Genomic DNA, 24,629 nt, shown 5'->3' on the forward strand with positions numbered 1-24,629 from the left:
TCAGTCCCACCCACCTCGGGGTTCTCGTGGAGCTTCTCGGTGTTGGGGCTGGGCGGTTTGAAGCAGGCCAGCATCTCCAGCAGGTCGAACAGCGTGGTGAGATGCGGCTCCTGCAGCAGCAGCAGCATTGGGATATGCTCCTTCTGGGGAGGAGGCAGGCAGGAGGCCGGCAGCTGCACGCCCTCCCCCTTCCTCTCCCTCCGAGGAGCGCCCAGAGACACAAACACCATCTGGGATCAAAGAACAGACAAACACCACATCAGTTATACCTCAAATTATAACACAACTGCAAAACTTTTGCGTCCAGGTGATTGGAAATACACTTCAGGATATTTTTTTTTTGCTCCTTTCTCATTTTACCCATTGTCGCCTCATTTTTTTTGACTGCAGTTTATAAATCCTGCAGCTCTATTGCAACAGCACAATAATTCTTAGATTATGTTATGAAATTTTTATCTCATTATACTTTTGAAAGCGATTCTTTACATTTATTTAATTAATTTGGGTATTTTTTTTTTTTTCCTACATTTTATTTTGAAGGTATTTACTTTTTACCTTTACTGATTTTATTTTAAATTGATATGTTATTGCTTCCTGTATGTTTTATTAAATGTTTATGTCATTATATTTTTTGTCTTTTTATACTTAATGTTTTTTTTTTTTCATTTTTAATGTATATTTCTACCGCATTTTTATTTCATTACATTTCATATATCTTACTGCTTTAGTTTTAGGGGTATTTTTGATTCATTTTCAATTTTGTTATTACATGTTTATTCCATTATACTTTTTATGTCTTTTTATATTTACTGTTTTTATGTTAATAAATATTTGTTAATGCCTTTATATTTTGTGATTAACTTTTTTATTTCATTATATTTTATACTATTGTAGTACAAACTGCTCTGTCAAATGTCTATAAGGAGAGAAAGTGGGCAGTCACCTGCATGTCTTTGAAGCCAAGCTCGTGCAGCGTCTTCTCGTCGTAGTCCGTCGTCAGCTCGTGGCCTGATGAGATCATCCGGACGGGTCCCATCAAACCTCCTGCAGGGGACGAGACAGACGTCACACACCAGCCTTTTCAAAACAGCAAACAACGTGGAGAGACGTGTGACAGCAGTCTGACAGGATGTTTGGGAGTCAACAGTAACGAGGGGAGGATCTGAAGCTGACCTGGGAAGTCTCCTGGCTGACGGCCGCTCTGTCCGAACTCCTGCAGCTGAGCCTGCTGGTTCATCTGCTCCTTCTGCAGGTTCTCGTACCAGTGGGTCACCTCAGCTCGCAGGTCGGCCACCTGGTCGCTCGGGTACATCTCGATCGTCATCTGCAGAAAAAAACAACAATATAGTAAACACAGACGAAAGAATTTAAACTAAACACTAAATCTACACATGCAACAGGTGGATATTTGTATCAAAATTTAATTTAAATTGCAATCAAAGCTACAGGGAAATGTACTTGTTGAAACTGTTTACAGGATATTATGACAGCAAAGCATGCTGCTAAAATACTTCAACTGTCAGAATTTTATGCATTATATATGCACATAAACACTTATGTTTAACTTGCATACAAGCTTTATTTCCAACTTGCTCTCAAAATAATATTTTAATCACAATAAGCATCAAACATGACTATTTAGCTGCTATTTATTTTACTTTTTATTATGATAATTATTTTACTGTTTCTTAGATTTTGTTGACAGTTTTATTTGATTCTATTCTATATATCTTACATGTTTCATATATTCTTTACTTTTTAATTTTGTATTTTTTTATTGCTTCAATTGTTATTATAATTGAATAATTTCATTACATTTTACACGCCTATTTATATTTATACATTTATTTATATATTTCAATATTTATTTAGGTATTTATTTATATTTTTACTGGATATTATTATTGCTTCTTTGATTTTGTTATGACATTTTTATTTCATTATATTTTATATATCTTACTTCTTTATTTTTATAGATATATTTTTTATTACTTTTTAATTTTTTAGATTTTATATGTCTTTGTATTTCCTCTTTTCATTGGATATTTTTATCGCTTCTTCAATTGTTATTACATTTTTATTTAATTATATTTTATATGCCTATTTATATTTAATGCGTTTATTTTTAATGGATATTTTATTGCTTCTTAGATTTTGCTATGACATTTTATTTCATTATATTTTATCTATCTTACTTTAACTTTTTAATGTTTTTATTACATTTTAATTTCATTATATTTAAGTCTTTTTATATTTACTGGTTTTATTTTTTCTTATATTCTTTTTATATTTTATGTCTATTTATATTTACTGTTGTTTTTTTAAAAGTTTTTTTAAACAGCTTTTTTATTTTGTTATTACATTTTATTTTATTATTTATATTTTTCTTATTTTGTGTATATTTTAACCATGTTTTCTATACTTTATCATGAACATACAAAAAATAATAAATTCTACATTGTTTTAAAATTCCCTGTTTTCCAGTCAGTGTGTAAATATGTAACTTGAGTCACATCTTTAGTTTAGCTGTAGCTGTCCACAAATGAGAGTTGTCACCTTGTCGGGCAGTCCTGCGGGCTGGCAGACGATCCTGAGCGGCAGAGACTGTTTGTCGCTGAGCGCCTTCAGGTGGCTGCTGATGCCCGTGCCCTCGATCTGCCACTGACGCAGGTGGTACGCAAACCTGACGGGGACAGGAAACAAACGTGATGTGTACAGTCTGTATTCATATCATAGTCCTCTTGTTAACCCTCATGTCCTCCTCAAATCTACAACCCTCTCGGGACCTTCTTGGCAAAAATGGCCAAACACAAGAACCACTATTAAATCACCAAACATCAATATTTTTTCTGCTTTTTTTCATAAATCTCTGAAAAAACTTGAGACATGTTCAAAGCTACCAAACATTCAACCATTTTAAGAATTATAACCCTTTTTATGCAAATTAAAGTTTAAACGTTTTTTACTATATTTTTTGTTGAAAAACATTTTGGGGTTCAGAGGCTATAGGGAAAGAAAGCAGGCACTCAACGGCACTACATTTTTAACCCTTTATATGCCAGTTTATACATATGGATTATTTCATAATGTCTTACAAAATGAACTAAAACAAAAAATTAACTATTTTCCATATAATTAATAGAAGGGAACTGGGGCTTTGGTGGTGGTTAGAGTTTTGGATAGGTCAAAGATTAGCAACAAAATTGAATTGAGTAAAATAAATTGGATTTTAAAAAAAATACTAAAAAGAAAAATTCCTGCAAAATGTCACGTCTTATTCTGTAACATAGCCAAAATGATCAACAAATGAAAAAAAGGAGAGAAAAATGGTAAAAAAAAATGCCAGAAGAGGGCCTCAGGGTTAACCTCCCCCCGTGCGTACCTGCGGCGGAAGGCCTCCAGGTGTGTTTTGAGCATGAGCAGCCCCCTCTCGATGCTCGTCAGGCTGGAGTGAGCGTCCTTCTCCAGGTTGGCTGAAGCCATCAGGAGACTCTCCATACACTTCCTGATGAACTCCTGCTCCTTCTCCAGGCCCGTCTTACCAGCTGGAGACAAGAAGAGACACGACAAACAAACAGACAAAGATGAGACTAATAAATAAAAGGACAAAAAGAGACAAATCCCTCTGAGCAACAGTTGAGTAGAAGAAGCAGTTGTGAAACAAACTGTTGTGTATGCAGATTTATTTTGGGTTACTTTTTTAGTGTCAACTGCACAATAATTCCTATAACAAGCTGGAATTAATGTTGTTTCTCTTCAACCGGTTTGCACTGTTGTAATATCAGAGTTTAACCTTGTTTAGACTGCAGAGGGCAACCAAAAAAAAAGACTCATTATTTCAAAAGATTCATTATTTAGAGCTTGACTGCACTGTTCTGTAAATATCTTTACTTGATGCCTGGAGACATCAACAAAAATTATCAAAATAACTAAAAATAAGTTAAAATGGCCTTGCAAGTTTTGCTTTGGTTACATGCAGACGGTTTTATTTTATTTCATTTTTATTATCATCATTTAAATTTTGTCCCTTTATTGAATTGTTATTTAAAATGTAGTTTCTGAGAATGTGAGATAAAAACTAATAAAATAAAACTCAATATCTATGTTGTATGTATCTATGTAAATACAGTTTTTTTTACTGTTATTGTATTTATCTATTTAAATCGCCATAATTACAAAAAATATATTCAACAGCTGATTCCAAACTTTTGAACAGTAGTGTAGATACTTAAGTATTCAGTTTTTGGTTTAATGTATCTGGGGGGGAAAAGCATAAATTGTTTGACGGACCTTCAGTGCACCAAATCGACTCAGTAAAACACACACACTCATACATGTTTGCAGAAGTGTGTGAGTGAGAATGAAACCAACCGTTGATGTAGTAGGAGTTGATGTACTGGATGGCGGCGCGGCTGATATCAGCAGACTGAGCTCTCAGAGCGATGCCCCACAGCTGGTCCATCCCACACAGCTGGAGACACACACACAGACACAGACACAGACAAAGCACTGTGAGTTAACTGTCTGTCTATTTTGATTAAAGTTGACAAGATGAGTAACTAACATGTCAGCAGAGCTCTACAGTGTAAGAGAAATAAAAGGTTATTATTGGAAATAAATAGGGTTGCATCTGGGAATTTTCAAAGTTGTAAACTTTCTGTGGGAATTAACAGGAATTTATGGGAATAAACAGTAATAGGCCAGAAATGTACAAAACCTAAACATAATTGGGGAAAATATTTTTTTTAGCATAATCTTGACTAAAGCAACTAAATGTCATGCAAGTACACTTGGATATCTGCTATTCCTCAATCACATGCACACAGCTCACTGCTTACTGCAGGGCTGCTGTGGCCACGCCCCCTACCTGCACTGCGCATTTCTCCATCACATGCACAGATGATCTCTACAACTCTGGACCACTTTGGAGCCCAGAGCTCAAGACTATTGAAGCCAAACCCGTGGACTACATTAAGTCATGTAAGTAAGTGATGATCTTATGGGGTACATATATAGGGAGAGACTGGCTCTTTTCATTTATCATGTTGAACGGGACTTTTGGGGGATTTTACTTAACTTTTGAATGGGTGGGGTCAGGGGGGAGGAGTAATATTTAACTCAAAACTCACGTTTTTGATGTTCAATGAAATAATTGATTGTTCCGTAAAATAACTAAAACTTGATAATGTTGTACTTACAAATACATCTGTTGAATTTTTTAAATCGTATTATTCTGCAGGATGTCTGCTTATGAAAAAACTAAATGTATACTTATGTTTGGATATGATACAGTTAATTTAAATTACCCCCAATTTCCACTCAATTCCCAAGTTTTTTGATTTGGAATATTTCCAAATTCCCCATCTTAACTTCCCATGGAAAGTTTCTGGACATTCACCAGAAATGTTCCAGCACTTTGCAACCGTAGAAATGTTAATTAAAAACTTTTAAATGCTGTTTTGAGGTTTTTTACCTCGCAGCTGGAGGCGTTGTCCAGAGCGCTGGTGGCGAGGCGGGCGAGGTTACAGAGGTGCTGGAAGAGGTTCAGACCCGTCATGCTGATCGTCTCCGGCTTCAGCTGGGGCATCTGCACACACACACACACACACAGTTACATTAACACACACACAAACCGACAGCAACACACAGCTGCTGGTAGCTCAGTCAGTTTACTCTTCCTGAAGGTTAAAAACTGGATTTCACTTATTAACCAATCCACTTTTTTCTCTTTATCTTCTTTATTTTGCCATTTAGTTAGCATTAAGTGGACAGGAATTGAATAAACAAACAAACAAAATATTATATATATGTATATATATAAAATATATAATATATATACACAAGTTTTATTATATTACACAAAAGACATATTGCACATAATGTTCTTTTGCAGTTTAAATGCCATATATGACTGTTTAAACCTCCTTTAAGTTGAATGGTTGAGAATAAATAAAAGAAGAACATTTTCTGGTGTCTTTTTATGTGTTGCGGTATGTTCTTCCCTACCTTCTCCAGGAATAGGTGTTTGTACGTCTCCATGCCCATTGCATGCTGGTCTTTGCTGCGGACCTGATTGAGGAACCAGTGCAGCGCGTCGTCGTAGCACTCAGCGTCCTCCACCAGGCAGTGCCACAGGATGTCCACCTGCTCCAGACTCAGCCCTGACACACACACACACACATTTTGTTAATGACCCTCTAAATGAAGCTTTAATCAGGCATATTTCTTTTTTTTAAATCACCAAAATTACCTCTTTTATCATAGCCATAAACAGGAAAAATCACCAAATCTAAACGTTAAATCTTGATTATTCAGCAAAATCACTTTCTTCATGTCTCTCTTCATGTTCTTTAAAACATTGCCAAAAATAAAGTTCATCTTTGAAAGAAACTGTAAAAACAGCCATAATGAAAGTTTAAACTTTCTGAGGGTCCTTGAACTGATCATCTGTTACTAATGTTCTGTTATAAAAAGTGAAAACTTGTGTTAAAATGTTGATATTTGTGTCAGAATCTCTTTATTCTACATGTGTGTCATTAAAATAAAAGTGTTTGCACTAACCAAAACTTGTTAAAAACATTAAATTCTGCTCCTCAGAGACACTGTGAAGCTGTGAAATTTTTACTAAATTGTTTGTTTACACAGAGCAGAGGGTAGATGATACATTTTTGTATACTTGGATTCCATTTGTCCCCCATTTTTGTAAAATAAGCTGTCAAAGAAATTCAACTTGGTTTTTGTTTTGTTTTTTCCTTTTTTTAGTGGCAAGACATTTTTGAGTTCTCTCTACCTCTAGCCATGATTGGGCTGTTATGGAACGTTATGGAACGTTATTATGGAAAGTTATAGAAATATAAACACAAACTAGAGTGTATGAAGAACTGAGATAAAACTTCGACGTGTACTAAATCTGGTGGAATACTACAGCAGCAGGTTATACTTTCTCTTAATCAGTGTTACGCCATTCTCTCGCTCAGACAGACAGCGGGAGCATTGTTGTCAGCGGAGCAGCTCAGGTTGCATAATGAGGTCTATTTTAGCAGCGTTCCCCAAAGAGACTCAAAGAGAACACAAACACACACCAAGAGTTCATTTAAAAACTTCTGTTAAATATTTTTTCTCTCAGGAATATATCCTTAGTTTTTAACCAGCCTGCTGTTTTCTGAGCAGAACAAAAGAAGCTGGATCTTACTGAAGTGGTCTGGAGATCCAAGTGTGGAGAAGACGCAGGTGAGGAACTGAAGACGGACCTGGACCTCCGCACTATGGCTGTACCTGCCAAACACAGCAGAGGGAGAAAAAAACACTATTTCACTAAATCCATAATGTTATCATACTTGTAAATGTCTTTATTCAGAGTGATTTTTGCATAATGTTTTGAATGTGCAGCAGACATGAACTAGGTTCAGGTGACTGACAGTAATATTTCCTTGTAGCAGCATTATGACTTGAGATGTTTAACTGTGCATGTTTCTTTTACTTACAGTGCAAACTTGTGCCGATGTTCCCGGACTTCTTGGATGTAGTGCTGCAGGTTGTCAAAGAACAGTTTCATCATGTGCAGCTCCTTCTCCGCCCACCTGACAGAAACACAAGTTGTTATTTAGGATCTGTTTCCCATTTTAAGACTAGTAGAAATTTTGTACTTTTTTGAAATTTTCAGAGAATTTTAAAGAATATAAAGCTTGAAGTGAACCGGCAGTTCAAATTAAGCCTCTGAATTCAACCATGTCGCACCAGGTCCAAAAGTGTATGTTCTTTTTTAAAAGATTGCCACAAATCCACCCTTAATCTTAGAAAGAAACTGTAAAAACAGGCATTAATAAAACTTAAAATTTTTATATTTATTGTGATAATGTGTAATTTGAAACATTTTGTGTCTTTTTTAAAATATTTTTTTATATTTTGTGTCTTTTTTTTTTATTGTTGGATCTTTTTTATTTAGTGTCCTTGCTTTGGTCTTTTATTGTCTTTTTTTGGTTATTCTTTGTCCTATGATATTTTAACATATTTTTTGGAGGATATTTTGACTTTATTTTGTCATTTTGTGACTTTTTGTTAATTTTGTTTCTTTTTTTGGTCTTTATTTTACAACATTCATGACATTTCTGTCATTCTAAGTCTGTTATTCTGCACAAAGACATGTTTGAGTTGTTCCCACTTCTAGCCATGATTGTGCTGATTCCACAGAGCTGCAGGGTTCAGAGGGTTAATCTGAATTAGTTGCTGAGAAACGTTACTCACATGGTGATCCAGTGAGTGTCGTAGCTGGAGCCAAACTGCTGAAAAGTGCCAAAGAGTTTGGGTAGTAGACGCAAGGAGACCACCACGGACCTGAATAGAAGAGAAGATGAAGGTTAAAAAACAAGAAAAAAGCAAAAATTAAACAAAGACACACAAAAGTTTTCTGGAAATATTACTTGTTATTTGTTATTTTTGCTATTTTGCTCAAGCAACATGTCCAACACAGAGACAAACTGTCGAGGCTGCATTACCTGCAGCTTTTAGACATTCATTCACTGAGTGAATCGTTAAATCCAGAGGGAACCCCGAATAAACTCACCTGTGATGGGCCAGGTTGTCGAGGCAGCCCTCGATGAAGCGCATTCGGATCTGTCTGTCGGTGAACCAGCAGACGAGTGAACAAAGCAGCTTCTCTGCTTCGTTAATCAGACCCTCAGACAGATGAATCTAAAGACACAGAGAGAGCTAAACATCAGATCACAAAAACAAAAACTCAATGTCGCAGCGTTTCTGGCTCTGACGTATAAAATTATTAGTGTGTGGATTCAATTTTCTTTGTTTTGATTTTCTTAGCTGTTGGTGCTTTTATTTTGTAGCAATGTTACTTTTTGAATACACTTAAAACACTAAAATATTATTATCACCTCTGGTCATATCAAATATTTAATGTGTGTATAAAAATGTAAATAATAATTCTATGACCAAAAGGGAAGGAACATGGATAATAAAAACCTGTTCTAATGTTATTATATAATATAACAGCCATTAAAAAGTATTTAAAAATTACTTTCTTTGAAAGAAATATATTTTTAAAAAGTAGGGTTTTCAGCTCTACAGCTATATCTAATTTAATTAAAATCGGGTTGTATAAAGTGAAACTTTATACATATTTTATCTATATATATTTATTTCAATTTTATTTATATTTCTGCAAAAACTATTTACATGAATAGATTTATTTGATGTTTAGTGCAAATTTTAACACAATAAGGTGCAAAACATACATGCAAAGAATGAAAATATTTAATGAATATCATAAATTCATAAATGAGAATGTCTATGGATTATTATAATTTAAGATAAGATAAAGATAAGATAAACCAATAATAAAATAATGTTTAAAAAATGTGAAAAAGTATATAGATGGTAGTAATAGGATGTTGCAAGTTGCCATGAAGTTAACAGATGGATTATATAGATCTTTTATCCACAGAATCTGTGACATGACTGGGGAGAAGGTCGATATTCTGACTGAGTTTGCAATAAATGACCCATATGTCCAAAAAAAGAAGTCGTACCGCGTCCTCGTCCTGCACCAGGTCCCACAGCAGCGTGTTGCCCTTCTTACAGACGTTGTCCAGGTTGATGTCCGTCACCGCGTGGCTGCTGGAGTACTGGTGCTTATGAACTGCCGGACCTTCAGAGAATCACAAAATCAGCTTCTCTGGCAACAGTAAAAATAACGCAACAAACTTTTTAAAGCCTAAAGGTTGTGGCTCACCTTGCACCAGGTGCTCGTGGTAGATGGAGGCCAGGTTAGGGAGGTGCTGCTGGAGGTGTGAGCTGAGCTCGGCGTGCGAGTTGATCTGGACGAGCTCCTCCTCGCAGCCCGACTCCTCGCCATCAAAGTCGGCCATGTTCTTCTCCGACTTGGCGCTGACCTGCGAGCTGCTGCAGCTCACGTCGTCAGCGCTCAGCATGTCCTCTACCATAGGACTGACAGAGGACGGATTCAGATTAATTAAAGATCAATTAACCAGCTTGGTCACAGATGCAGAACAGTGTTAGTTTCAATCAATTTAGATGAAAAAAGGGACCAATATCATTGCATTCCATGAAATTTGCTGTGAATATTCTTGGCCTCCAGTGGTTGGATCCTGATGTTTTGGTGACTGTCTAACCTTTCATCTAGCGCACTGACTGTATAAAACAAGTGAATGTAGCCACCATAATGTAAATTCGTTGGTGAACTACTTTTTAAAAACCTCAAGCTTGCCATCTGGGTTAATCATAGAAAGAAAATGTAAAACAGGCATTATCATGGGAATTTAAACTCTCCAACAGTCCTAAAATGGATCATAGTTTATAAAGGTTTCCGTTAGAAACTAAAAATAAAGCGTAAAATTATTGTTAGGTCTTGTTTGGTCATTTAATGTATTTTTTCAATCATTCATTTCATTTTTGGTCTTCTCTCATTCTAACTGTGTTATTCTGCACAGAGACATGTTTGAAGGGCCTCTGGGTTTTTTGGAGCAAGACTGTTTTTTTAACTGTGATGTTATCACACCAGCAAAGCTCCATTTGATTATTTTGCTTCATGGCTGGTAAAAAAAAAAAAAAACAGGAATCGCTTGATAAAACATATCAGGTAATAATAACCTCACTTACTTATGTGCGTGGAGGACACGCTGCAACTTTCTCGACTTGCAAAAACATATTTTAAATTGACAAAGATCTTATGTATTATCCATAGCATGATAAAAAAAAGTCCCATGGTGAGTCTAAGGTTCACCAAAAACAGGTTCACGGTAGGGCTGGGCGTTATATCGATAAAAAAAATATTGAAATATTTTTTAATGCGATATGGAATTGGACCATATCGCATATATCAATATAGTTACATTTTTTCCCTTTCTTAATGTATAAATGCTGCCCTTACTAGGGTTTGTCATATTTAGTTCATTTGTAATGTTTGTTATACTTTTCTCATATAATATATTTACTTCAGAAAAAGATTGGCATATTTTATTTCATAAGGTATTTGTATTTCATAAGATTTGTTTATTTAAATGTGCACTTTATGGAGCTTTGACTTTAATAAAAGGTACTCCTGTTATACAGTATTTATGTTCACTTAAACGGTTTCAATAAAACTACTTTATATATCGGGATATATATCGTATATCGATATTCAGCCTAAATATATTGGGATATGACTTTTGGTCCATATCGCTAAGCCCTAGTTCACGGATATTTAAATGTTTATAATGACATGAGTAGGAATTGCTAGATCAATAAAAAGGCAGCACTGCTCTAAATCATACCCTGCTTTAACGTCTATTTTACTCTAAATGGAACCATAATTTACGAAATGAACATCATGCTGTACGAAGAGAACTAACGATTAAGACCATGAACTCATTATGAAAATGTTTACTGACAAGAAATCAACTGACAAGTAGGCTCACTTTTTCCCTAGACTTCAATAGAATCAGTCTTCTTTTGCAGCCAGTGGAGTCGCCCCCTGGTGGCCGTTAGAGAGAATAGCCGCGTTCCCATTAAGTACTTTTCTCTCTAATGAGCCGCTATGGGTGTGACTTGGGAGAGAAGGTCTGCCCAACTTCACCGGTTAGCGGCTCAGAATGTACCTGCCTCGGGTAGGTACTTTTCTGAGCCGCTACTAACTAGTCGTCACTGATTGGATGCTGTTGAGGTGGCGATTTTGTGCATGCGTGATTCATTTGCAGACTGGCCGGTGAGGGGTTAACATCTCCTGCTCTGACTGCAGCTGCAGGAGGACTGGGCCGCTTGTGAGTGCTTTGGGACGGCGCCTGGTACTCGTTAAGAAGAGTAGGAAGGAGTCTCCAAAAGTCTCCAATAACACCAGAAAAAGTCAATAGATTTGTCACTAGTTGCTTTTTTGAATAGTCGCTAAATAAAGCGACAAAGTTGCTTAGAAAGTACTCAGTGGAAACACGCCTCACGGTACACCAAAAACAAGTTCACGGCTATCTTAATGTTCATAATAATAAATGAATAGGAATCGCTAGATAAATAATGAGATAGCACTGCTCTAAATTACACCTTGCTTTATCGTCTATTTTACTCTAAATGGGACGATCATTTACTAAATGAACATCATGCTGTATTGAAGAAGACTTGAAACTTACACTTAGGACCAGAAACTCATAAGAATGTTTACTGAGGTCAGAAATCAACTGAAAAGTAAGCCCACTTTCTCCTAGACTTCAATAGAATCATATTTCTTTTACAGCCAGTTGAGTCGTCCCCTGGTGGCCGTTAGAGAGAATGCGCCTCAGGCCTTACCCTTCATGGTGGTGGTGGTGATGATGGTGATGGTGGTGGTGCTGGGGTCCGATGAAGCGGCGGCAGTTAAAGAGCTCACTGCCCATGGCCTCTCCTAAGAAGTCCCCTGGACGTGGCAGGCACGGTGGCTCCTGGGGCCCCTGGACCATCTGTGAGGGGCCGATGTCCGGCGGCTGCTGAGGCTCCGCCCCCTCAGGCCGAGCAGACGACGAGGCGGAGCAGGCGTCCAGCATCCTCATCCGGCCCTCCAACGACGTGGAAGCAGCTGTCACCATGACGGCAGCAGTCTCTGGGTTGAAGGGGAGGACTTTGGGCTTGGCTCCGCCCCCTGAGCCACTGGGCCCCGCCCCCTGGCTCGTCCCTTCGCCGAGTGCCTCGCCTGCCTTCCTTTTCCTGGACTCCGTCTGCTCCCTGGGCTCCTTCTGCTGCACGCCTTCAGCAGCTGAGCGGTTCCCCTCGTCCTCGTCCTCCTCATCGTCATCGTCATCCTCCTCGTCGTCCTCCTCTTCATCGTCCTCCTCCTCCTCCTTCAGGGCCTCGCTGTCCGCCATGTCGTCGGAGTGCATCTCACTGCCAGGGCTGCCGGCTGATTGGCTGGCTCGGCTGGAAGCCGCCTCGTTGCTGGAGGCCTCGCTGCGGCCGCTACTGCTGCCCGGTCCACTGCTGCCTTCCTCCACGCTGTTGGCCGTCTCGTCGGAGCTGCCCTGCATCGACTCCTGACCAAACAACAACAAACAGTTATTTATTTAACCACTTTAGTATGAAAGTCAGTTAAAAGATGAGGAAATTATTGTCAGATTTTTACGTTTCTGAAGGAACTAATCATGTGTGGCGAACTCTTCAGTCAGCAAAAAATCACCAAATCTAAACATTAAATCTTGATAATTCATCAAAATCACTTTCTTCATGTCTCTTAAAATTTTCCCCCCAAAATTATTTGTAACATTGCCAAAAATACAGTTTCTTTATCTCCAAGTAAAAGGCATTATCATTTAACTTTCCGACGATCCTTGTATGGATCATATGAATCATATCATGTTGTGAAAGTTTCCGTTATACAAAGTAACCAAAACTTGTGGTAAATGTCGATATTTGTGTCAGAATCTCTTTATTCCACATGTGTCATTTAAAATGAAGTGTCTGCACTAACCAGATTAAAACATTTTTATTTTTTTAAATATTTTTTCTGCAAAATGTTACATCCCTTTTTCCCCCCTTCAGTCATGTGCGTGTACCTCTGTGTCAGACAGCCTCTGCTGGCTCCTCTTGCTGCCCGTCATCATCTGGTCGTCCATCTCCATGTCGCTGCCTCCGCTGTGCTGAGTGTCGCTGTTGTCGCTGCTGTCCGGACTGGCAGCCGGCGAACCTGAGACCAGACAAACAGACTGAGAACCAGGAACCAACAAACTGAGAACTTCCTTAACCTAATACACACAAACATCTGCAGCTGACCGGAGAAATCATGGTTCAGAGGCCAAGAAAAGAAGGATGCACCATCATCCGGTTTCCATACAAATGCATCATAAATTTGAACCAAGTTTGGAGAAAATCTGCAAAAGAAAATTTAACTTAATGCTTTTTACTTCCACCTAGAGCTGGGTAATACGCCCAAATATTCTATTATCACCATATAGAATGTTTTCTGGTTATTTAGGTAATAAATGAAATAACTATATGGTAAAGCCTGTTTTCGTATGCTCCATATTCATAAAACAGCACTTCTTTGGTTTGCGAAATTTGTTTTTAATCACGATGTGATGCAAATGAAAGACTAGATAAAATAATTGCCCAGCCCCATTTCTACCATTGTTACATGATTATTAGGAGGTGGCTCATCAGGGTAAGCAGTAGGTGGCGCCAATTCTCCAGTTAGAAAAACTATTATACCATTAAAGAAGAAGACGGCACAAGATGATGTTTGTTTTATGTATTCATTTGATGATGGCTGCACCATATCTGTGTGCAGTGATGAAACTATTTAAATCTGGCATTATTTTACATCTTTTAAGTGGATTAGAAGCTTCACACATGCTTCATCTATGTCGTCATTTATTTGACAAGCCTGTTTCTGCTGCATTTTGCTGGTTTTGTGTGTGCAATATTTCAAGATGTCATGTTCTGTGTAAGCTTTGCTTGTGTGTGCTTTTAAGGGTAATTCATTTTTTCTTGTTTAAGTCCAGCCTTCTGTTCTTCTCTTAATTGGAACTTGTTTGCTATCTGTCGATTTGTGCACAGACACCCACACACACTGAGGACAGAATACAAGATGTTTGAGGGTTTTTTTATGCATGAACTTAAAACATGTGCATAAAAACAGGTGGCTGGAAATGCAGTTACAGTCTGCAGAACCTCACCTGTTACTTTGACACTATTCGAGAATGAGGGTGTCATGTTTAGACAAACTACACTACCACTTGTATCAGCACAGTATAATTGGGCCATTTCTAGCATTTTAAAATCTAACCATATTTTGACAAAAATCAACATGCTATAGTATGACTTTTTTTTGAGGGGATCATTTTTGGACATCCCCAAATATTGTGTTTGTGTGTAATTTCTGGCCATATTATGCTCTAATATGTATCAACAGACTATAATTGACCCATTTTAAGCATTTAAGGCATTTTAAAATTCAAAATATTTCATTAGTATTGTTACTTTTACTTAAGAGAAATTCTTGTGACGATCAGTCCAGGTTTCTCTGGACAGAACGCTGAAACATTGTAATTGTATTTTTTACGTTTCGATTCATCAATCCTAATTTCAGACTGACCTTTCTTGTTGCCCATGGGGATGTTGGTGTTGAGCAGCGAGGCGAAGGAGCTCTGCTTGGAGAGCTGAGCTTTGGCTGCCAGAGCGTTGTTCCACAGAGCTTTGATCAGCATGGAGGCCAGGTACAAAGTCTGAGGAGGACACGTGTTCATTGCAGACAATACATCTACAGGCTGGAGAAGATCAAAATGAGTGTGAGTGTGTGTGTACCTGCTCTGTGTGGGCGCTGGGGTGCAGGCCTGACACCAGGTTGAGGACGTGGCGGAGAGGCACTGGGTCCAGGTTTTTGATGAGCGAGGGGAAAAGGTCGTGGATGTAACGGCTGCAGTGTTTGAGCTGAAACACGAAGAAAAGAGCCGATTTAATAATTTCTTATTTGTTTTATCCTCATTGAATAGTACAGATATGTTTTTATATACAAATCTTCATACAATATTTATAACATCAAAACTATTAAATAAGGGCTAGAATAACATGGAATAACATTATTATGATTAATTGAGGTTTATATTTCTATATTCTTATAATCAATTCAATATGGGACAGGATCGACTGTGTGTCAGCTGGATCCATGTCGTAGTGACAGTCCTTGCAGGTGAATGGCACACCCATTTAATCAACTGTACAGCTGTTATAAATTCATCCCTACAAACTGGTGAATAATAATAATAATAACAATCTGATGGAGAACTAAACTAATCATCCTCTACATTCTCAAGAAAACGTAAAAAAGGGCTAAAAATTAGTGGAAATATAGCTTTCATCCATTTTTTATTGTTATTATTATTGTTGTTGTTAATATTTTATGTATTTAATATATTTTAAAATTACAATTTTTTGTTTTATTAACTTTTATTACGATCTATTTATTTATGACTATTCTATGCTGATAAACTTATTTTGGTAGTGTACTGCTTATTTACATCCAAAAAATATCTTAATAGATGTCTTGTAACCTTTATGTTATGAAAAAATGTTGACCAAAAAAACACACATTATCTACTTATAATTGTTAAAACAGTAAAATGAGACCAAGCCAGCCATGATTTATCACTTTGATAATAAATCCTGTGTGGAATGAAGCTGGAACAGGTGTATCAGGTGTAAATCTCACCTGAGCTGCAGCCCAGATACAGTCCACATGCTGCGTGCTCAGCCGGCCCTCTGCAGCCAAGAAGTTCAGGATCACTTGGCACTGTTTAATGATCTGGAAGTCACACACACACACACACACACACACACACACACTTAAGATCGACTGTGCTTGGATAAAATAAAAATAAAAATAAAGTGTTGCACTGTTCAACAAAGTCAGAAAAATAATATAAATCATTGTCACACATTTGAGGAAATACACATACATTTTAACACAATTCAACTAAAGAAAATGTAGATTTAGTTACAAATGCAACATGTTTTTGTTCACATTTGCTGTCAGTTTTGTGTCACTGGAGCAAAGGTCTCACCTCAATGTGCAAATTTGGTCCGAATATGTGCTCCACCACATTGTTGTGGATCAGCCAGTCTGCTAGTTCCTTGGCTATGGACCTGAGAGGACGAAGAACAACAAACAGATCAGAAAAGTCATTGCTGTGCTGTTACATGCTGCATATTGACTGTAAGGAGCTGCAGGTGTGAAAAGAGGTGACAATCATTTCTGGAGAAGACAGCATATATTGTAAACATTATAAAGTATATGCACCGTCTGAGAAAACACTCTGAACCCAACCAACATTAAGATGGGATTGGCATGAATGTTTTTGTTAATAGATCACCAAAAATACACAGTTTATTGTAGAATGAAAAGATAAAAACAGGCTTTATCGTCAGAATTTAAACTTTCTGACAATCCTTAAAACTGATCATCGGTTATGAAAGTTTCCATTATAAAAAATGTTTTAAAAAGAATTTATCAGAGATATTTAACTTGTGTTTTTTTTTTATTTCTGTCATTCTGTGTTAGCAGCTGTGTTTCTGCACAAAGACATGTTTGAGTTGTTCTGATTGTGCTGATTCCATAGCTGCAGGACTTATAGATTTATAGAGATTTTATATATTGCAGTGAAACACGAGGACACAGAGAGGAGAATGTGAAACTGCTTGTTGGGGTTCAGTTAATAAATGACGACTCGTCTAAACATACACCTCTACACTGTTCTGCAGACTGATGCACAGTTGCTTTATTGGATATAAATAAAATGACATCATCAATTAATTTAAGCAGATCCAATTACTTTTGTAATCGGATGTATGGACACCTTTGTGATCCCTTTAAATTAACTTACGTTTCTGTGTCGGACACCAGTGACTCATTGTTGCAGACGTCATTGAAGGTGTGGAGTTGGTTCTGAGGAAACACACACACACACACACACACACACACACACACACACGATGAGTGAAGAAATGATACATCATGCCTCTTTGTACGAAGTTATTTTCCATCAGTGTCGTATCAAAACCCTCAAATTAAAAGAAAGTTGTTGACAAACAAACACGTTCTTGGCTGTAATTATTACAGTTTCTTGGGGAACACTGGCAGAATCAACAAGTCTTCAGTGGCTTTTTATAAACAGAATTAAATTAATCAAATAGAACAACAGCCTTTGTGGGCTACAGCTGCTAGTTTCTTCCACCAGGCCCTCAACTTTTATCAGGAAATGTGACATTAACGCACATTTTAAATGGTTTATTATAGTACATTTGCTCAGATTATTTATAATCGCACCACTTCTGCTGTATAAACAAACACAACAGAAAGTATCACATATTTGACAATAAGAGAGAGAGAGAGAGTGTGTGTGTGTGTGTGTGTGTGTGTTCAGTGGTGTGTGCAGTGACTCACAGTGATCTGGCTGAGTCCTGCCAGCCTCATGGTGAGCGTGGGGGACATGAAATATTTGAAGGCGAGGTCGAGGCTCTCCTTGTCGAAGCACAGCGCGCTGTCCAGCGGCTCCTTCACTGTGCTCCACATCAGGTCGGCCATGTTCCGCGCCGCGCTCTGCCGCAGCTCCTGGTCCGACAGCTTACACAGATACCTGCAGAGGACAAAGTACTGATAATGTTAATATCTAAAGACACTTTAAAGTGTTAAATCTGATATGTTGATCTGTTTTGGGTGACATCATGTAACCTTGAGTTTGCTGATTCGGCACCTTTCCTAAAGCTCTCCTACAACGCACTTTTAGAGATTCAGCATTTTTTAAAGTACTGCATGTCATTTTGTGTGTTCTTGTGCAGCCTTTCTCGTCTATCACTGCACGTTAATTAAAACCGAATCCCTCGTCTTCTCGTGCATCAGATGCTGCTGGTGTGTGTCGCCCTTCAGTCCGGTCTGCAGGCTGTTAAAGCTGCATGACAAAAACTCTTCTCCTCCTTTATGGAGAGGAAATTTAGGGTCAACTAAGTGAACCTGATGACGTTTTTGGTAGCGGTGCAATGATCAGTTGGTGACAAAATGAGTTGCAGATATTAAAGTGTATAAGGGTTCAGAACATTAAGTCCATTTCCAGCTCAACTATGTCCTTGAAGTTGCAGCAAGTTTTGGGTTGATATCATTTGTTACACACATTTGGTACTGAACTAGGTCACTTTTTTAATATAAAGAATGTAAATAAAAAAGGTCAAAAACCCTCCAGGATATGAAGGACATGAATAAAAACTGGGTTCAAGAGTCTCAGCTTTCGAGTGATACTCAGTTTATGCAGTGGTGGGCCGTCAGGGCCAGCAAGGCCTTCTCTGCTGGCCTAACATAACCAGAAATCATGATCATGATTATGATAAAGGTTAATTTAATTTTTCATTTACTTTCCCTAAATATCTAAAAGTATTCATATTCTCCTCATGTCATATTATGCTCCTTTCAGTGCTGTTGTTTTTAGGTGAGAGTTTTTATCCAATCAGAATTCAGCTATCTTATGTTGCCAGGCTGTATGAAATCTGCCCGGGCCTTCAGAATCAACAATGCGGGCGTCTGTGCACTGTAAGTGAACGGGCAAATACAGTTGATAGATAGTTGCGATAGCCAATCAGATCACGAGTTGTGTCAGTAAGGCCCTCGAGCTGGCCTCACGTTGAATGTGACATTTACGCGTCCTGTGATTGGATACTTACTAGTTTGAGCCACGGCAGTGCTATGCAGATCAACAGAGTCACACCCGGGACTGTTAACGGTTTGTCAATAATCTGGCGCATTGGCGCAGCTGTGTGGTTGTACTCAAAGCAACAGGTCACAGAAAGTCGTGATATATCACCTTTTGACATGAAAAAGTTTTTTCACAAAGAGACTTGTTTATTGTGTTGCTGTCGCCAAAGTATGGCCGTCTAGTTACCCTGCATGTTAACAGCATAGAAGATATGTCTGTAAAGAGACTTGTGGGAACTCATGGGGCCTGTTTTCATTCAGATATCATGACGTCAGAGGTCATATAAGTGCTTTGAAAATCGCTGAACCAATTCGCCATCCTGACATGCTTGGTACCAATAGATTCCTTAGATCTTCTAGTTTCATATGATACCAGTATATCCTTGTTAATAAGCCTGCTACAGCCTCTGAAATAACGCAGTTGCCATGCTAACGGAATAAGTATTTGTGCAATTAATTATCTGATTCGTCAACTTATCGTGTCAATAATCGACGACTATGCAACTATCAAAATAGTTGCTAGCTGCAGCCCTGATTTATGGTTGAAACATTTTAAAAACTCAACAGTGAGCTTGATGGGTATTTTAAGGGAAGAGGGAAGTAATAATAATATCAGGAAATGTCCATTTTACTGGAGAGAAGGAGGAGAGGAGAGGAGAGGAGAGGAGAGGAGAGGAGAGGAGAGGAGAGGAGAGGAGAGTCGGTGCAGCATCAGAGCTGCCTGCGTCACATGACCGGGCCCGGCAGCTCTCTCTCTGTCTCCTCTGGGGTCATGTGAGGACCGGCAACTGTTGCCACGGCGACGGAAGCTCTTCCTAGCAACACGTGTGGCACTTTGGTATTTGGGGGAGAGAGCACGAATGAGAGCGAGGTGTGCCGACTGAGTGAGTGAGTGAGTGAGTGAGAGAGAGAGAGAGAGACGGAGAGGGAAAGAGCTGCGAGACAGAATCATCGTCTGGCTTCTTTTTCACTTCAAATGTCAGTGAGAGACACACCTGCAGACACCAAACCGTCTTTTTAAAGCATTTAAAAGGTGTAATAAGTACGTTTTTTAATACTTGACAGCGCAGAATAACACAGGATTGAAAATATTACCAATTAAAACCTGGCAGTCTGAGCTACAGTTTTGATTTAAATCTAAAAAAGTCCCCACTAATCCTCTGCAGGAGCCACATTTCTTCCAGCCTGGTTTGAGCCGAGGATGCCGACAGAGAAGCATGGTGTTTGACAAAATGGCAGCTACTCAGTCATACACAAACCAGAGGTTCAGAGTCCAGTCTGCAGGCTGCTACAGCTGCACGACAAACTCTCTCCTCCTCCTCTATGGAGATCACATTCAGGCTCAAAAAGAGATCCTGGTGGCATTTAATGTAGGGGAGCAACAAAAAAATGAGTTGCTGATGAATTTAATTGTCAATAATTAGTTGGTTAAATCATCACGCAGGGTTTTCATGCTATGGGCAGAGCTGAAAAAAATTAGGATGTTGCCGTGTTTGTATAATAAACTGCTCAGCTACTTTTCATTCTACTATTTTCATCTTCTGTATTATATTGTGTCTAAATCAGCAGCAGTTTAATAAAGACACATTTCTTATTTTTGTTTTTGCTCAGGCTGCAGAATTTTACTTTTCAGACTTTATTTTACCAACAAAAACGTGCAGAAATTGTCGTTTTTGTACATCTGTGTGTTGACTGGTGCATGGGAAATTAATTTCTTGATACCTAGTAATAACGTTTACTGATTAATTTTATATTTTCTTTCCCTCTCTGAGGTTAGGGTTCACACTCTTTAAGTTACTTTATCCAGTGAATCTCGATGGATCACTGGTAGAGCATCCCACTAAGGCTGAATCATGTCACAGTGGACGTGGTTTCTGTCTCCCACTACACGTCACCATCAAAATAAAGCATGAACATGTCAAAAAAAAAATTCATATATATATATATATATATATATATATATATATATATATATATATATATATATATATATATAAAATAAATAAATACTAACCATCTAGTGCTTTCACGGCCCCTGTGTGTTTGGTTCGTCTGAATCAGAGTCTGTTTGATTGTAGCGGCCTTATATTATTAATTCATTATTATTAAACTGCTCTGGTGTTGGAGAGAACTGTGGAGAGAAAACGGTCAGAAGGAGCTCCTGTTGAGGCTCCAAGGCATCAACAACGTGTTGCTCCATTATTTCCACATACGGTGTGCTGTGATCAGACAGCTGTAGAACCAGAAAATGAGAGCCTTGATGCTCCGACCCCCACCTGCTGCTACCACCAAGGAATTATTCAGTTATTCAGAGCAACATGTTGATCATTCTGCAATGACCAATTAACATCTTGGTTCATTTCCTTTAAATGGGTCGGATTCTGTTCACAATGAATTGAACCGCACTAGGGACCGTTTTGTAACAGACAGAGACCCTCTCATAGGAGGTCTGGGACCAAACCAGAGTATGACAAGAGACAAAATGAACCATAACAAAGATTATGATTTGTAGATTGTAGTAAAACGGACTAAACTTTGGGTTGTGAAAGCCCTCTGAGATACATTTTCAGGACCCTTTCCAGGAGTTTTTCTTGACAATACAGGAGAGCACTTGCTTAGAAACATACTTGATATTTTATATTAACAATAGATGCCAATATTCTCTACATCTGTTCCCTTAGTGTCCAGCAGGCACAGTAACATATTTTTGCCTCAACAAATACCAAAAACCCGTCCTCATAAGGTTAATCAGTGGGCTAATTTCCACCTGACGGCAGAAAATAAACCTTGAAACCAAAGACATTTCTGCAGATCTGTTCCCCCTCTGTGTCTGGTTTGAAGAGCTAGGTTAACTGATATTGGAGCAACAATGCTTTTTGTCTGATAAACCCACTTTGAAGTGTCACCAACAGACAAATCTTAAACAAAAGATGCACTTTTATGTAGGCAGGTGTGGGGCTAAAACAAAACTACATTTTTTCTGGGAAAACAGATTATTTTCAGGACATCTGGTTTTTTTTTTTCAGTTTCCTGGTTTTTCAGTGACTGAAAAGCTGGTCTCTAAAATCCAGGTTTCCAGGACGCGTGTATGAACCCTGCAGGTGTGTTTGCTTTGTTGATTAACTTGTGTAGAGACTGACCTATTACACTTAATCTGTGCAAGATGCTGCTGCTGGCTCTTATACGACATATTTCTCATACTTATATTTTTAGATCTGTCTTATTAGAAATTGACAAATAAAGTCATAAATCTTGAATTAAAGTGAAAATTGGCCCCTAGGATGGACTGATTGCTCTGTGTGTGCATTTATATATGTATTTATGGAGCGACTATACCAGCAAAAAAGTGCAACATCTCTGAACGACAGCCAACAGATTCAGAGGACATGCAGCATGTTTGTAGCAGAGGAAAACGTCCAACTTTTTTCTTATATAGCGGAGAGTACACTCACCGTATTACATAGGTGCGGAACGGTATGATGTGCTGCATGACTGCAGGAATGTGCAACCATATTCGGATCTGTGTGCAAAAACACAACACAAATTATTAAACACCAAACTCACATCAACACATGAAAACACAGAAGATAATCAACACTGTGCATCATTAAATCAACAAGCTGCTGTAACAAATGAAGTGTGTTTCTCTCATAGTGTCTCCTCTGGTTTAGAGGTCTTGAGTTCCTTCAGAGAACAAACACATACATTTGTGATTTTTTTTCAGGGTAAACTTGTGATTGATTTTCGTGAATTTATGATTTTTGTCTTATAAATGTATCATTTTTCCCCCCGTAGATTTTCGGGTTTTTTTCCTCATAAATTTGTGGGGGTGTTTGGTCTTAAATTTGTGATTTATTTTTATTCATTTGTGAGTTTTTTCTTGAAAATTTTAGATATTTTTTCCTGTAACTTTGTGATTTTTTTTCAGAAATTGGTGATTTTCCCCCCATAAATTTTAGACTTTTTTCTGTGTTTTGGTCGGCTTCCTTCCTTCTGCAGAGAACTGAACTCTGAGACCCCAGATCCCCATTTTGTAAAGGACCAGAGTTCACTACTTTTGTCCGCACCAGAGTTTGTTGGAGCGTTCACAGCAGCAGAAACCAAACAGAGTGACTGAATGAGTGAGTGAATGCCTCCTAATATTTGCACCCTGTATTTTTTTATCAGTGATAAGTAGGCTTGCAAAGGGGTGAAAAATGTTCAATAAATTTCCAGAAACTTTCCATGAGAAGTTAAGCTGGAATTTTTACCATAAGAAAAAATCCTTTTGGAAATAACAAAAACCCATGACATTTCAACAGCTATATTTGTAAGTAGAACTTTATCAAGTTGGAAGTTGAATCTGGTTGTTTTAGTCAAGATTATGATAAGATATATTTTCCCAATTATATTTAAGTTCCCTGTTGAAGGGCCAACCATTAAATCTTTAAATTCCCGGTTTATTCTCATAAATTCCCGTTAATTCCCATGGAAAGTTTCCAACCTTTTGCACAAATTACTTGCACTACCTTCTACCTCACCTACCTCTTTGCACCTAGTTTTTCTTTTCAATTCTTTTTAATTTAACTAGCTCTAGAGAACTGGGCGAGAGAGAAATGATATCTCAATTTGTCTGTATAACTTAAATGTATGGAAAAATTAACAATAAAGAATCCATCTATCTATCCATGTATCCATCTTTTCCTTGAAAATTCTTGGAATTTTGCAACCCTAGTGAGAAGCGTTTTAAAATAAAGAACATCTGTCACTGAATGAGTTATAACCTTCATGAAGGTGTTCTTAATAAACTGAATGTCACCTTCACCTTAAAATGTTATACATCAACCCTTCATTTAGTAAAGATTTACTGAGGTTTGGACTCACGTTGGAGACGATGGTGATGAAGGCGTGGGCGATGGGGAAGGGGAGGCTCTCCGGAGTGCCCGACTCAAAGCACTCCTTCATCAGAGAGAGGCCGTGCTTTCCGCAGAACAGACAGACGTACCGCAGCAGATGCAGAGGAACCTCCACGTCCTGAGGAGTCGATGAGGAGGAACAACGCCAGACACACATTAGAAAGTCAGGATGCATTTACAAACAGTTTGAAGCTTTATTCATTATAATCAATCTCAATGCTTGACACTTTTTCTGCTATAAAAACCTGCAGTATGAATTTAAAATGATGTCAACACCCGCTCTGAAGCTGTGCAAATTTCGGTGCACGTAACAAAAAAATAATTAACTTGTTTTTCACTTGACTGCAACATGAAACAATTGTGAAATCACTGCATTTGAATCAATTATTTTTTTAAAGGTTTGTATACATTTTCTGGGCCGTACAACCAGTGTAAGCTGGCCCAGCTCATTTTTCCTACCACCTGCTCTTAAATTAATCTCGCCCCTGAGCTTAATGAAAACTTTATTACGGTGGGAAAGTAAAAGT

General features: G+C 38.0%; 1 protein-coding gene across 4 annotated transcripts in view; it reads right to left on the bottom strand.

Annotated features, from left to right (window-relative positions):
- Nucleotides 1-24,629, bottom strand: part of usp34 (ubiquitin specific peptidase 34) — an 82,850-nt gene that overhangs the window by 41,084 nt on the left and 17,137 nt on the right. For 2 of the 4 annotated variants that reach the window (XM_059331697.1, XM_059331680.1), the window contains exons 5-28: nt 24,071-24,220; nt 22,660-22,727; nt 17,909-18,101; nt 17,349-17,410; nt 16,530-16,611; nt 16,178-16,270; nt 15,274-15,399; nt 15,065-15,194; nt 13,527-13,657; nt 12,292-13,007; nt 9,746-9,960; nt 9,543-9,661; nt 8,564-8,691; nt 8,245-8,334; nt 7,485-7,580; nt 7,193-7,275; nt 6,007-6,161; nt 5,474-5,587; nt 4,372-4,471; nt 3,383-3,545; nt 2,557-2,683; nt 1,174-1,324; nt 944-1,044; nt 15-230 (exon numbers count right to left, since the gene is read on the bottom strand). In XM_059331697.1, coding sequence (XP_059187680.1) covers nt 15-230; nt 944-1,044; nt 1,174-1,324; nt 2,557-2,683; nt 3,383-3,545; nt 4,372-4,471; nt 5,474-5,587; nt 6,007-6,161; nt 7,193-7,275; nt 7,485-7,580; nt 8,245-8,334; nt 8,564-8,691; nt 9,543-9,661; nt 9,746-9,960; nt 12,292-13,007; nt 13,527-13,657; nt 15,065-15,194; nt 15,274-15,399; nt 16,178-16,270; nt 16,530-16,611; nt 17,349-17,410; nt 17,909-18,101; nt 22,660-22,727; nt 24,071-24,220 — 3,609 coding nt within the window. Of the gene's footprint in view, nt 1-14; nt 231-943; nt 1,078-1,173; nt 1,325-2,556; nt 2,684-3,382; nt 3,546-4,371; nt 4,472-5,473; nt 5,588-6,006; nt 6,162-7,192; nt 7,276-7,484; nt 7,581-8,244; nt 8,335-8,563; nt 8,692-9,542; nt 9,662-9,745; nt 9,961-12,291; nt 13,008-13,526; nt 13,658-15,064; nt 15,195-15,273; nt 15,400-16,177; nt 16,271-16,529; nt 16,612-17,348; nt 17,411-17,908; nt 18,102-22,659; nt 22,728-24,070; nt 24,221-24,629 lie in introns of all 4 variants that reach the window. The other 2 variants (XM_059331689.1, XM_059331673.1) reach the window with 1 other exon arrangement.

The sequence above is a fragment of the Centropristis striata genome, chromosome 1 (assembly GCF_030273125.1).
Source record: "Centropristis striata isolate RG_2023a ecotype Rhode Island chromosome 1, C.striata_1.0, whole genome shotgun sequence".
Classification (NCBI taxonomy): Eukaryota; Metazoa; Chordata; class Actinopteri; order Perciformes; family Serranidae; genus Centropristis; species Centropristis striata.